The sequence below is a fragment of the Acanthopagrus latus genome, chromosome 22, assembly GCF_904848185.1.
Source record: "Acanthopagrus latus isolate v.2019 chromosome 22, fAcaLat1.1, whole genome shotgun sequence".
Lineage (NCBI taxonomy): Eukaryota > Metazoa > Chordata > Actinopteri > Spariformes > Sparidae > Acanthopagrus > Acanthopagrus latus.
In genome coordinates, this window is record NC_051060.1 from 21,267,632 (window position 1) to 21,281,630 (window position 13,999).

The 13,999-nt window shown below is 43.5% G+C and overlaps 1 protein-coding gene across 3 annotated transcripts in view; it reads left to right on the forward strand.

Annotated features, from left to right (window-relative positions):
- The window catches only part of pak5 (p21 protein (Cdc42/Rac)-activated kinase 5), a 74,015-nt gene extending 61,149 nt beyond the window's left edge, over window positions 1–12,866 (forward strand). For all 3 annotated transcript variants that reach the window (XM_037086132.1, XM_037086130.1, XM_037086131.1), the window contains 8 exons: window positions 2,669–2,878; window positions 2,961–3,102; window positions 3,195–3,349; window positions 4,701–4,834; window positions 9,176–9,302; window positions 9,730–9,855; window positions 9,942–10,076; window positions 10,754–12,866. In XM_037086132.1, coding sequence (XP_036942027.1) covers window positions 2,669–2,878; window positions 2,961–3,102; window positions 3,195–3,349; window positions 4,701–4,834; window positions 9,176–9,302; window positions 9,730–9,855; window positions 9,942–10,076; window positions 10,754–10,909 — 1,185 coding nt within the window. In that variant the 3' untranslated portion in view covers window positions 10,910–12,866. The remainder of the gene's footprint in view (window positions 1–2,668; window positions 2,879–2,960; window positions 3,103–3,194; window positions 3,350–4,700; window positions 4,835–9,175; window positions 9,303–9,729; window positions 9,856–9,941; window positions 10,077–10,753) is intronic.
- Window positions 12,867–13,999: the final 1,133 nt, after the last annotated feature.

Sequence of the window (13,999 nt, forward strand, 5' to 3'; positions counted from 1 at the left end):
GACCATTCGCTGAGAGGAATAACTGGGTTTGCTGATGTAGATCCCAGGGTGCCTTGATGAAAAACCATTTAACCTGCATGCTTCGGTAAATAGCCACTCATAGAAACTGCCACGGAGAATGCAAGAGTAGCAGGATTGGAAGAGGTCAATTTTTTTCTTACATATAGTTTATTATGTCCGCTTGCTGAGTTGTCGGGCTCGGAGGGGACACATTTGCTTTGCTGGAAAAATATACGGTATGTGTGAGGAATTTAAAGATTGGAGACAAAACAGAGCTTGTGCATGGGAAGAAAATGCTATAAAATCAGACTATATGGTGCATTCGTTATATTCCATTTGATGCTTTATGTTTTCTAAATCAAATATAGGCCATATTGAGGAGCTGGCAGAGGAATAAATGCAGCCTAATTTGCCTTGTGATGTTTGCAGCGGTGGTAAGAAGAAGAAGAAGAAGAAGGGAGGGGGAAAAAAAAAAAGAAAAACAAGGAATCATCTGGCAGCTTAAGAATCACTATTCTTCTCGGCTCACGGACCTTGTAACAAACCCAGCCCTCTCTCTCTCTCTCTCCGCTCGTATTCTCTGCCTTTTCTTCTCCTCCCTTCATTCAGCCCACTCACACCACTGAAGTAAATCCTTCTTTCTCCCTGCTGTTGTTGGGAGCCGGTGGGGATGTAACAGTAGACAGCACGGAGAGTTGGCCACACACAGACGACACACACACACACTCTCTCCCTCTCTCTCTTTTCTTTCTCTCTCGCTGTGTTTTGTGGCGACTGCGAGCTCAGTGCCGCAGCTCTCGGTGACAAATTGATGTTGCGGCACTTTCCCTTTCTGCAGCCTTAGCATAAAAACTGGCCGAACGATGTTCCACCGCGGAATTCAATTTCACAGCTGAGTTAGGTTGTTGATTACCCTGCCAAACTCAGATTAATGCGCGTTTAACCAACATGGATCAGGAGACCCTTGGCTGACAGCCAGCCAGCGGTGCCGGCCAGCGATAGGGGGGGAGACTGGGCCGTCCCAGCAGCGCCGCCCCCCCTTCCCACCCTTACACCTGCCTGAGAGTGATTGATTAAAAGAGTTCACACCATGTAATTATACACCATCATGAGGGCTCCTCCTCCTGCCCTGTCTATCCACCAGTGTGTGTGTGTGTGTGTGTGTGTGTGTGTACAGTATGTGTGTGAGGGAGAAACAAATAAATGGAAAGAGGAAGAGAGGGAGTTTTTTTTATTATCTCTTGAGAATTTATGAGGAAAAGAATCACGCTGGTTAAAGAGCATTTGTCGGGAGGTGTGGCGGAGGTAATTTAATTTATTCTCCGTAGGGTGGAGGCAGCGTGATCCAGTACTGTCTGTGTGGAGCTCCGTCTGTTCTGTTCAAGTCCACACTGAGGTATTGATATTTAGCCATTAGATAAACAACATTAGACTGACAGTAAGTAGAGCGTATACCTCCGCCAAGGCCCAGCAGTCCCATTTAATTCAATCAAACCTACTCAAATAACAAATAATACATATTTAGACACACTAAATGCAGATTTTTGTTAATTGCCAGCATCAAATCATCAGATACCATCCACCTTAATACACCTGATTTTTTTTTTCATCAGGTTCCTTGAATTATTCCCTCAGAAATTAACCGAAATGTTGAAAGAAACTCTCACAATTAAAAAAAAAGTGAGAAAAAAAAACTCTTTTAGGATATCATTATTTCATGTTGTGTGTGCTGTGATTGAAGAGAATAAAAAAATGTGCTTGGAAATTAAATAATTATTTTTTATTGGTTTAACCGAGTTCCTATTACATGTAATCAAGATTACATAATCAGATTACGAAAAATAATTCATTATCGTCAGCGTAGATGAAAAAGATGTTTAATTTGATTAAAGTAACATTATCAGGGAGTATTTTATTTTATTTTTTGGATTGTGTCATTAGAATGGGTCAACTTTTCAGACTCTGATTACTTTTCTCGCTACAGAGTAGTTTATTAATCGACTACATGTCAACATAATCTGAATCACTTCTCACTGTTGTTAGATATTTTTTATCATCATTTTCCACCTGTGTCCTGTTTTTATTCATCTATGATCAGGTTCCATCTTTATAAACTCGATGACATACAGTAGATGTTGAGGAAATCAGTACTGGTGTGGTCGCTTGTGTTGAGATTCTCCTTAAGGTTTGTGTGTGTGTGTGTGTGTGTGCACCAGGCTTATGATGAGTCAGACAGGCTCAGCTGACTCATACAACTGAGCTTTTATTAGCTTCAGCTCTACTTTCTCACTGTGTGTGTCATCAGTGTGAGTGTGCAGCAGCACTAACGCTCCCGCACCACTTTAAAGGGACACTCAGGTGTTTCTTGGATCTTAAGGAAGAGGTGTGTCCCAGATCCTGGCGCTCCCCGGGCTCCTGGTTGATGAATGGAGTCGTTGAGGAGCATTGTGGGGTGGTAATGATAATGTACGGTCCCTGTCCTGTGGACTAAATGTCCTCTGTTAGGTCTGTCGAGGGCTAATGTACCTGCAGACATACCTGGAAGTGGAGCTGGCGTTTTGTGGGTGATCGTACATTCACAGTAGTTCATACAGTGTTACATACAGTACACTGTTCTTTCTTTGCATTTTCATCCACCAATCAAATAACCTTTCGTTCTCTTCTCCAGGGCGACTATGAGCGTCCGTTGCGTGACGGCAGCCCGCAGGTTTTGAGTGGTGACACTTACCCCCGAGGGCCTTTCAAGCAGCCGCAGAGCCACAGCAAGCCGCCTGGTTACCCCCCAGCACACCTGCCCTACCCTCCAGTCTTTCACCATTACAAACCTTCACCCTACCACCACCCCCCCTCCCAGCCCAGCCCACCGTACACCCCTCAGGTACAGTATGTTCACTTCGATGATTAGATCAGGCATCTCGCTGTTCCTCTGACACTCTGTTTGTGTGTGTTTTTAAACACAGGGGGCCTATTCACAGCCTTCGTCACCTTACATCCCCCCGGGGGCCTACCCGCCTCCATCCTGGGGGTCCAGCTCCGACACTCAACCCTCCAGAGTCTCTCACGAGCAGTTCAGGGCTGCACTCCAGCTGGTGGTCAACCCAGGTGAGAGAAACAGATGTTGAAACATGTGTCATTTCAGTTTCTGTTTCTGTTGTGCGTCAAAATTGAGCTGTGTTTTTCGCGCTGACCTACAGGCGACCCTCGGGAATACCTGGACAGTTTTATCAAAATCGGAGAGGGCTCCACAGGCATCGTGTGCATCGCCAGCGAGAAGCACAGCGGCAAGCAGGTGGCCGTGAAGAAGATGGACCTCAGGAAACAGCAGAGGAGAGAGCTGCTCTTTAATGAGGTGTGAGAGACTGACAGGAGCTGCAGCTCACTTACCTCCATCTCTAAATCTCTGGTTCTGTTTGCGAGTGTTTATTCATTCGGAGGCTGGATGCTGCCACTCTAGGTCAGTTTGACCCAGAGAAATAACACCCGCTCCGATTGCTGATGGCTCGAACAAGCAGCAGCAGAGATGAATCTCGGTTTAAAAAGCGTCATTTTGGGCCAAACAGAGCAACAAAGCAAAACGGTAGCTTCAGTTTGCCCCTCCTCTCCCGTGACACACATCCATGGTAATCAAACCACAAGAATATTTTTGCATCTTTAATTTCATTTTTCACCAGGAATTAAGCGCTGCTCCGACTGAAAACCCTCTGAGAGAAAAATTATTCATAGATGTTTCTTTTCACGGTTAGCTAACTGTTGAAAAATGAACTTGTGATTGCTCGTTTAGCAGAAAAATGAGAATTGAGTAAAGGGAGAACCACGGATTTCATTTATCAGGCTATGTTGCACCGATTCTATTTTGGCTCTGTGTGTGTGTGTGTGTGTGTGTGTGTGTGTGTGTGTGTGTGTAGGGGGGGTGTGAGAGTATTCATGTATGTATGTATGTGAGCATGTGTGTGCAGTGAACACAGACGTGGGTGTTCAGTTGGGAACTAATTTGCTTCATGTAATCCCATTAATTTCTGAGTGTAACCCTTTTATAGTTAAGCCTCCAGAACATGTTCATGTTAGACAATGGAAAGTTGAAATTAATAAATAAAAACAATTATAACAAGAGCATGTTTTTATAAATTGTTTACATGTTACATTAATTCTTTTGAACATATTTAAAAAGCATCCTCAAATGTGATTTTATGTATCGATATAAATCAGTATTGAATTTAAAGGGGCAAAAAATTCAGACTCAGAATGTTTATATTTACAATTTTAATGAGGTAATAAAACAAAACATTTCCACAACTGAATAAACAAGCTGTTCTCACAGAACACACAGAACACTGTTTGAAACTAGACAGGTGGCAGGGTCCGCCACATATAAACAAAGTAAAACAGTATGAAATTGTCCTTTAATATAATTTTTTGTCCAGTTTGATGAGTCACAAAAACAAATAGAGTTTGCCGAAGATTAATGAAGATCTTTCTCTTCTGATTATAATTTCTTCCCTCAAACTACTTAATGCACCTTGAACAATGGATAATAACAATAATGATAGCTGTGTTGCATGAATGCAGGCGCATATGCTGTGTTTTCCACGTCTGAATATATAATTTATCGGCCAGTGTCTGTTATCTCATCACGTCGATAGGAACTGAAGAAGTAAATATATAATCCTCGTCTTTTATCTGTGTGTGTGTGTGTGTTTCAGGTGGTGATCATGAGGGACTACCATCACGAGAACGTGGTCGACATGTACAACAGCTACCTGGTGGGCGACGAGCTGTGGGTCGTCATGGAGTTCCTCGAGGGCGGGGCGCTCACTGACATCGTGACTCACACCAGGTAACCTCTCTTGAAAAACAGAAGCACGCAATGAGGTACTGAAGTGAAGCAAGAACAGCAGCGTTCAAAACCCAAAATAGTCAAAGAGCAACATTAACAGACGTAGAGGAGTTACATTTTTTTAAGGACTTACGTGCAAGCAGCAAGCAGTCAAAATGAATTATAAACAAGGGGAATTATTTTAGAACCAGCTAAAGAAGAATATGTTATCCACTGGACTATATCAGGGTTGATGTCACGTTGTGAAAATGACCAAAAATTCATCCCCCTTGTTGACCTGCCACCCCCCCCCTCCACGCCCTGAGCATTAGAGGCAGTGCAGTTGTTTAACTGAATATGTTTGTCCAGTCCGCCTGACTCATTGATCCTTTATCTGACTGAGGTTTGTGCAGGACTGAGTCTATGAGTCGGCTCTGAATGATCCGCAGCCTAAATGTGCTGCCGATTGATAAATCCATGGGGCTCTCTGTGGAGCTAAAGCATCAAATGGATTTGTGTCCTTTTCACTCAGTCCCACCTTTCAGTCAGTTTCATCTTGGATCTATAATATTCTTTAAGCTATAGTCAGTTCTATAGTATATAAGTTTCACCCTAGCTTAGCATAAAGATTGGAAGCAGGGAAACAGCTAGCATGGCACAATCCATCTTCCAGCACCTCTGAGAGTGAAAATGACAAGTTTTCATGAGGCTGTCAGAACACAGAGGCAGGCGGGTTAAAAAGACTAAAAGCAAGCGTTAACGACAGCTGAGGTCCAAAGTCCAAAATAAAAAAAAAACAAGCTTCAAAAGGCTGGCAGGTACAAACCAGTAGGTAAAACACAACTGGAAGACGGGACCAGGGAACAGGCGGTGAGGGAATTAATTAATGGAACACAGGTGAGCAGGAAAAAGGTCGGGAAAACAGACAAAGACAGGAAGTGGAAAGTACAACATGACATGTGAGGGTATAATCAACAAAAAGAAACAGGAAATGACCAAACAAATGATCCAAAACCACAACACCAGGCGACCAGCAGAGACTACACTTCATTTTGTGTTTGGAGGTGCTAGGACTAATGATGTTAAGCTAAGCTAACTGTCTGCTGACACACAAGTGGAATCAATCTTCTCATTTAACTCTTTTCACAGACTCTATGAGAGACGTCCTCCATTTTTATTTGAATGACTGAGTACATGACATGTTCTGGTGACGGCCGCGACATCAAACGGGTTTAACTGGTAACTAGCGAGCAGAGACGTGTTGTTTAAAATCACACGGTCGTTTGATTTCAAAAACCTCGACGCCGATGAGCGAATCCACGAGACAAGCAGGACAGATGGGCCGCAATTCAGCCCCCCTGCGTTTGACAGTTTGAGGATTATTGTTCTCCCAACTTTTACCTAATTGCTTCTCTGTTGTCGAGTCGTGTTTCTGAGCTGCCGCCTCATTGTTTTAAGCTTACTTTGCGCTTGGTGTTTAATTACAGTCATTTGCGTGGAGTGTCAGCATTAGCAGTGCGCGGTGTCGGATGCTAATAACACGCTTTGGCGAGGCTGAGCACCGCTGCTACCGTGAAGCATTCAGAACAGTCTTCCCACACAGATGTTTGCCTGTGTGTGTGTGTGTGTGTGTGTGTGTGTTCACTGTGTGTGTGTGTGTGTGTGTGAGAGGTAGGGAGAGTTTCAGTGTGCCCGTGGGTGCTTTTATAAGTGCTAATGGAAATAAAGAGGATATTATTGGGCACACACGTTATCTCATTTAACTCGCCCATTTTCTCTTATTTGATGATTCTGCTGGATTTTAAGTAAATGTGTGTTTTGTTTTTTTTGTTTTTTTTTTTATGTTTTAACTGGTGTGGAAAAAACAAACATGTCGGTGAAATGGAACTCAGCAGCTATCATTAAAATCTCCTTATTAGAATTCGCTTTGGTTTTAAAAACACATAAATCGACCGCTTGATTTATGATTTAGACGTTATATATCACGTTGTCGTTGACAGTTGAAGGAACACGACAGTTTTGTTCTCGGCCATTTTCTGCTATATCTGTCCAGGTGAAAGCTTCGTGCTATTTCTGTTCAGCCTTTTGTTGAGGAAATAGCTGCCTGCCTGCCTCGCGTTGCGCAAGCCTCATCAGGTCACACACACACACACACACGGATACATGAACACACACACACACACTCAACTCAACACACAGGCGAGTCAGCAGCGGCAGAACCGTGTCCGTCAGTGTTCCAGGACTATTTCCCCTCACGTTCAGATTTCAATTACACCTTCGGGTTTGTTAATGAGCTGCACTTCACGGAGGTTTTATCCAGTGTAAGTGCCAACGCAGATATATGTGTGTGAGCGTGTAGGTGCGTGCGTAATTCTCCTCCCCTTGGCAACCTTTACTGGCTCATTAAAACTGTTTTTCACTTTGTGTTTGAAACAATTTTCTATTCCAGTGATCCTGTTTCTCTGTTCAGTTGTGTGTGTTCCTGTGTGTGTGTGTGTGTGTGAGGGATGGAGGGGGGGTGTGCTCATGTGAAGGAGGTGACGGTAAAAGGTGAATTGTTCTTGCGCACACTCCTCCATCCCGATCACTTTGACTTAGCCAGTTGTTTTCCCATCAGCAGAAGGCTCATTTATCTCTGGTGATTGTAAATGCATACATGTGTGACAACAGAGTCTGCTGCAGTGTTTGCGTCGGTGTGTGTGTGTGTGTGTGTGTGTGCGTGTTGCCTGGGGGTTGCTTCTGGTGTTGTAAGTTTGTAATCTAACAGTAGATTATTTTAGACTGATTGATGAGATAAAGTCAGGTGTGTGTGTGTGTGGTGAAAGAGTTAAAGACAGCATATACAGCTGCATGTGTGTGTGTTTCATCTACACACACCACATGTATGTGTGTTTCCTCGCTCTCTGCCTGCCAACGAGCGCGTCTCTATTCCTGCACATGTACTGTATGTGCCCACACACACACTCGTAAACACACGGCCCGGCCCGGCCCGGCCAGCTGGGTCTAGATGTTAATGTTCAGTGGAGCCGTGAGTTTCTGTGTGAGCTCAGTCAGACGCACTGCATCGCCCCGGCCCTCCATATGGGACCCTCCTGCACATCACAGCTACAGCCGCTGCAGGCTACACGGGGATATTTCTGCTCCGTCTTCTTTGTGTTCAGCTGTAATCGCTTCAGAACGACCGCAAACTCGGTCCGTGCTGTCGCCTGAACAAAAAATCACTGAAAAAAAGTGTGTTATGACATGAAATATTAAGCGATACCTTCTGTAGGTTTTGATTTACTGGTGTCTTTGTTGTAATTTTGTTGGAAATACTCGTAATGATTCAACACACAAACTTTTATTTACAATTCAAACCCACCTTTGTATTCCCACAATGCACTGCAGAGAGAGACAATACAGGGATAAATAAAACAAGCTAGTGGATTAAATGATAGAATACAAACAGTGTACAATAAATAAATCACATTCATAAACAGAAATCTTTTTTAAAATGTATATAAAAAATAAGATATCTGTACATATACAGAAAACATGTGAAAACATTAGAATGTATACATGTTAAGATATTAAAGGTCATAATTATGAGATGAATGTAGCCCTTTTATTATTATTATTATTTGTATATTTTCCATCATAATTATGAATTTCTATGGGACTATTTTTCCTCAAACTCAGTGTTCAACATGCAATAAAACTCAAATTCAAGAAGTAATATATCGCAGGATCCCCACGCGTCCTGGAAAACCTGGAAAATCTAGAAAACGGTTGACGAGTTTTCCAGTCATGGACAGAAAATGTAGAATGGAAAATCTTGTGTTGTCCTGGAACATTATCTAAACTCCCCCAAACTACACAATACAGTATGATATCTGTAGTTTACTGAATAGTATTACAAAAATTTAGGTATTTCTTTCAAGGAAACCAGATAGTTGTTAATTTTAAGAGACTTCTCTCCTTTAATTGTATATTTGTTATTGCTCTCAATGAAACTTCCAGCAACACTTTGTTCCTGGTGTTCATGTTATTCAGTCCTTGATTCTCAGGCAGCCATAGATAATACCCTGTAATTCACAAGAGCAAAAGGCATCATTATAAATTCATTAAGTAAGGAACATATTAGTGTACGGGCGGAGCGCTCCCTGTGAGATCGTCGCCGAAAATCTCCTGGGAACTGATGGGGGAACCCTGTGTGGACATGCAGATATGAACAAATGATTAAACACATTTGTTTCGCTTTGCTCTTCCTTCCTTCGTTCTGCTGACCCTCCCTGCCGCCTTAATAATTCACATACAGCCCCGAAATCTTTAAGAGTTTGCCGTCACAGTCATTGCTGATGTTGTGTGTGTGTCTCCCCACAGGATGAACGAGGAGCAGATCGCCACGGTGTGTTTGTCGGTGCTGAGGGCTCTGTCCTATCTGCACACACAGGGCGTCATCCACCGCGACATCAAGAGCGACTCCATCCTGCTGACCAGTGACGGCAGGGTGAGATGTTATTCATTCCCATCTAAACAGGAGTCTTAATAAAACCCTCAGGTGTTCATAACCGGTGTTACTACCACACACACACACTCTCTCACACACTCGCTGACCTTCTCCACGCGTGCCACTCCCGCCACTTGTCAACAGCCAGAGCCAGAAACTCATCATCATCAATTACCACTCGTGCCCCAGTAATTAAATCCTGCCTAATGCCTCCTAACGAGCTGATAAGACGTGATTAATTCTAGGATAATTAACCACTAATATGGGAGATTAGTGTCTTCCATAAAGGCTCTTCATCACAATGGGTCAGCGCACTTCTCCACATCAGACAAAGAGGTTCTGAACTCATGCGATCTTTAACTGTATGAGCGTGCCCTGAAGGCAACGTGGTGTGTTCATGTGTATGTGTGTGTGTGTGTGTTTGCAGATCAAGCTATCAGACTTCGGCTTTTGTGCCCAAGTTTCCAAAGAGGTGCCCAAGAGGAAGTCCCTCGTGGGCACCCCCTACTGGATGGCACCAGAGGTCATCTCTAGACTACCTTACGGGACTGAGGTGAGGATGCTGCTGGAGACCGTGAGCCAGAGAGACCTCCCAATTGTTCTGTGTCGATCGTAATGAATGTTCTGGTGTGTGTCCAGGTGGATATCTGGTCTTTAGGCATCATGGTGATCGAGATGGTGGACGGAGAGCCCCCTTACTTCAACGAACCCCCTCTGCAGGCCATGAGGAGGATACGGGACAACCTGCCCCCGCGGCTAAAAGAGTCGCACAAGGTTAGAGAGACACCTGTCATTGACCTAGTAAAGTAAAATACATTTCAGTGTTTTACAGTCCTGGTCCATGGACGCCCCTGCCCCTGCATGTGTTAGATGTTTTCCTGCTCTGACACACCTGATTTAAATGAGTAGGTAGTTATCAGGGCAGCTGTAGCTCAGGAGGAGCAGCTTAAAGCTGGTTTCAAATCCCGGCCCCTCCAAGCTGCATGTCAGAGTGTCCTTGGGTTAGAGTTTGGGCAAGAAACTGAACCCCAAAACTGCTCCTGATGTGCTGGTCGGCACCTTGCATGGCAGCTGTCAATGTCACTTTTTGTTTTTGTATACACAGCCCTTGACCCTTTGTCTCCTGAGCCAGAACTTAAATACACAGAAGGCGTCCCCCAAGCGCTAAATGCTGATATGTTCGTGCTCACATGCCCAGAATGACAATAATGAGATGTTTGATGATGAGCAGGTAGAATGTTTTATTTACAGTGTTCACCAGCTTAATTTAGCAACAGGTTTTTGAGACATTTCGCGAAAAACATTCATTTTCCAACCTCATGGTGGTGCGGCGAGTACGTTCAGTTGTTGTCGACCGACTGTCTAGCTAGCATGGCTAAAAATGTATGTGCCATAATCTCAAAAGTAACAGATCAAAGAACCAGAACTAAAGCTCACCTTTGCGTCCTCAGGTGTCCTCGGTGCTGCGGTCCTTCCTGGACCTGATGCTGGTGAGGGAGCCGTCGCAGCGAGCCACGGCCCAGGAGCTCCTCCAGCACCCCTTCCTCAAGCTGTCTGGACCCCCTTCCTGCATCGTCCCCCTCATGAGACACTATCGCCACCGCTGACCCCTGCTGGCCCAAAGACCTGCCCTCCTCCACACTTAAAAAAAAACAAAAAAAAAACACACACATAACACACACCACCAGGGTGGCACTGCCCTCACCCAGCCAAAACACCCCACCGCTCGGTGGCGTGCCACTGACACTCACACCTGTAACCGTGAAGTAGATTAGCTAGAGGAAATATCTAAGAAATACATTTTTGAAAAAAAAAAAAAAAACTAAAACACACACACGACAGAGAAAAAGAAGAAAAAAATAATAATAATCGTCGACCATTTTGAAACCTTGACCTGGAGTTTGAAGCGTGTTACTACTGTGCCAGAGGAACTCACTAGTCGTCCGGTAGACAAAACGTGTGGGATGTGCTGGGTCTTCTCTCTTCCAAGACTGTGAGTCTTCAGCTCCGTGTAGAGTCGTAGCAGCCGTCAGCGAGAGCCTCAGAGGGGGGCGCTGCGAGCTGCTGACGGGGGCTGGAGGGAACCCCCGGGGGGCCCGACGCTGTGCTCCAGACCAGAGCAGCAGAGGGCAGAGCAATCAGCTGCAGGCGGAGAGGGCTCTCTGACTGGTTATGACTGTTGAATGGCTGCTGCGGCAGTCGGTCAGTCCACCTTAAGGACGTTTTTTTTTGGGGGGGGGGGTGCGCTGCTCGGCTGGTCGAACAGAGGCGAGCTCTCTCTCTTCTTGTAATCTCTCTTCTCACACACTAACAGTGAAAATGTATTTTAGAGAAACTTGTAAGTTTTTCTGTACAGTTTTGATAATTTGCAGTATTTTATCGTGTCGTAACCATTGTGATATGAGCAGTATTAAATAGAGTTTCTGCAGAGATCTTTCCTACTGTTTATAATCCAGTTTTTGCTTAAAGGTATAAGAGATATCCCAAATAAAAAAAAAAAAACCCACCTTAACCTAACTGTTACTAAAAAATACTAAATATATTTATTATCTTACATTTGTAGACAGAACTTCCATTAAATGTTGGAGAAAAAAAAAGGGTAATGTCAGAATTTTGTATGACGTTTTAAAGTATTTATTTATTTATTGCAATTGAAGGTTTATTTTTTTGGTAGTGTGGCCTTTTTTTTCTCTTTTCTTTTGGTTCATTTTGTTTGTTTATTTCGTTGAGTCTTGATTTACATTTCTAAAAAGCGCGTCAGCAGACACTGATATCAGCTGTTTTATCATCCGAGCAATACCCCGAACCTATTTATGAAACCATGACGCCGTGTATTTATGAGACTGTAATTTACAACATGCATTTAAATGTAGCACAGATTTGACGGCAAAAAAAGAGACGATTTCTTTCAACACAGACCTGTTCTTTTTTTTTTTTCCTTCCATTTTTTTTTTTTTATATATATATTAGGAACTTCATCCTGTTTTTTCTCTAAACGCTAAGAGGCGCCCATCCAAGACGCCTCAGCTGCCGCACAGATTTTAGGATGCTGATAAAAAAAAAAAAAGAAAAAGGTCTGGTTTTCTACTCACATCCTCACTGTCATCATCTCACTCCTTATCCCGCCTCAAGTCAGAAAACACCCACCCACACACACACACACACACACACACACACACACACACACACACACTATCGCTATCACTGGAAACTGTGCTGCCATTCTCATCTCTGGTCGGACCGGGAAGAAACAGTGTAATCCTCCTCCCCGCATCGTTTTTACCCATCATTCACTGTGATATGTAAATATGACTGTGCGTACGTGAGCGTGTGTGTGTGTTTGTGTGTGTGTGTAAAAGAGTGTTTATCTCTGTACAACATCTGAAAGCGTGCGTGCCTGCCTGCGTGTGTGTGTGTGTGTGTGTGTGCTGCTGGCTAATCCTCGGCGATGTGTCAGGACTTGAATGAGTAACACTTATCTGTGGTGTTGGCTTGTACAGTGATATTGCATGTTTGTTATCAGTGAAGCTGGTTTCAATTAAAAAACGCCCATAAAAACATTGAGATGTGTTGCATGTGGATTTTTCCTTCATCACCCCTCTACAATCTCCTCCTCCTCTTCTTCTTCTTCTTCTTCTTCTTCTTCTGCTTCTGCTTCTGCTTCTTCTTCTTCTTCTTCTCTGTGTCTCATATCAAGCAGAGATTTTTTTTTTCTTTTGTCCAAACAGCACACTGTCAGATTATTCAAGCGGGGAAGGAGTGTTCCTCTCAGTCATCAACAGTTTTTATTTCTCTCTATTTTGTTTTGGTTCTTCCATACTCTTTTTAAATCCAACAGTTTCTCATTTCCAACGATTTCACCCTAACTTCACCTCCCAGCAGAGCAGCAGCAGCAGCAGCAGAGACGTGTTCATGGATCGCTGTTTGCCGTAATATACGAGGTGATTTCTCTTTCTTTCCTCTGAGCCATTTCCCCTCTGAAACACTATAATGGGATATTGATTTGGCTCGGACAGAGAATGGAGCTTCCCTTTTTTTTTTCGGAGAGAGACACCTCTGCCGACGGCCCAGTAAATAAAAGCACAAGTGCTGCTGGGGCCCCGTTGGGACTGCAGGGCATCAGCGAGCCTCACGCTCAAGAACTGTACAGTGGCTGAGTTACTATTAAAGTGAATAATGTGACGCGTCCGGAAAAGTCTTAACACGCCGAAATAAAGCTGCAGGTCACTCGATATCTGTGTGGATCTGTACATAAACAGATGTACTGGTGCTCGAGCGTTGGCTTTAAATGGTATTAATTGCTCCTATGTTGTTATTTTAAACAGATTTATATGGGTTTTTTTTGACAGCAGCTCTTCTGACAGCTCACAGAAGTAAAAGTGTGGGTGTTGTTTGTCCACTGAGGACGATGAGGAGGCACATCGTCACATGAGACTGATTGAAGATGTATTCAAGCAGAATGAAAGATTTGAAAAATAAAAGACATTTAAACCACAGTGGATAAATAAATGAGCTCAATTATATTTTCAAAAGTTTTCTACTACCTAATAACACATTTTCTATTTATTTATTTTTTTTTACATGGGCGAGGTGTGAAATGTGGCTTCATGGCTGATTTATGTATACAATCCCGTCTTTAGCTCCAGAAGCATTCACTTCAAATGTATCCGGTACTGAAACTCTTTCGACATTCATAG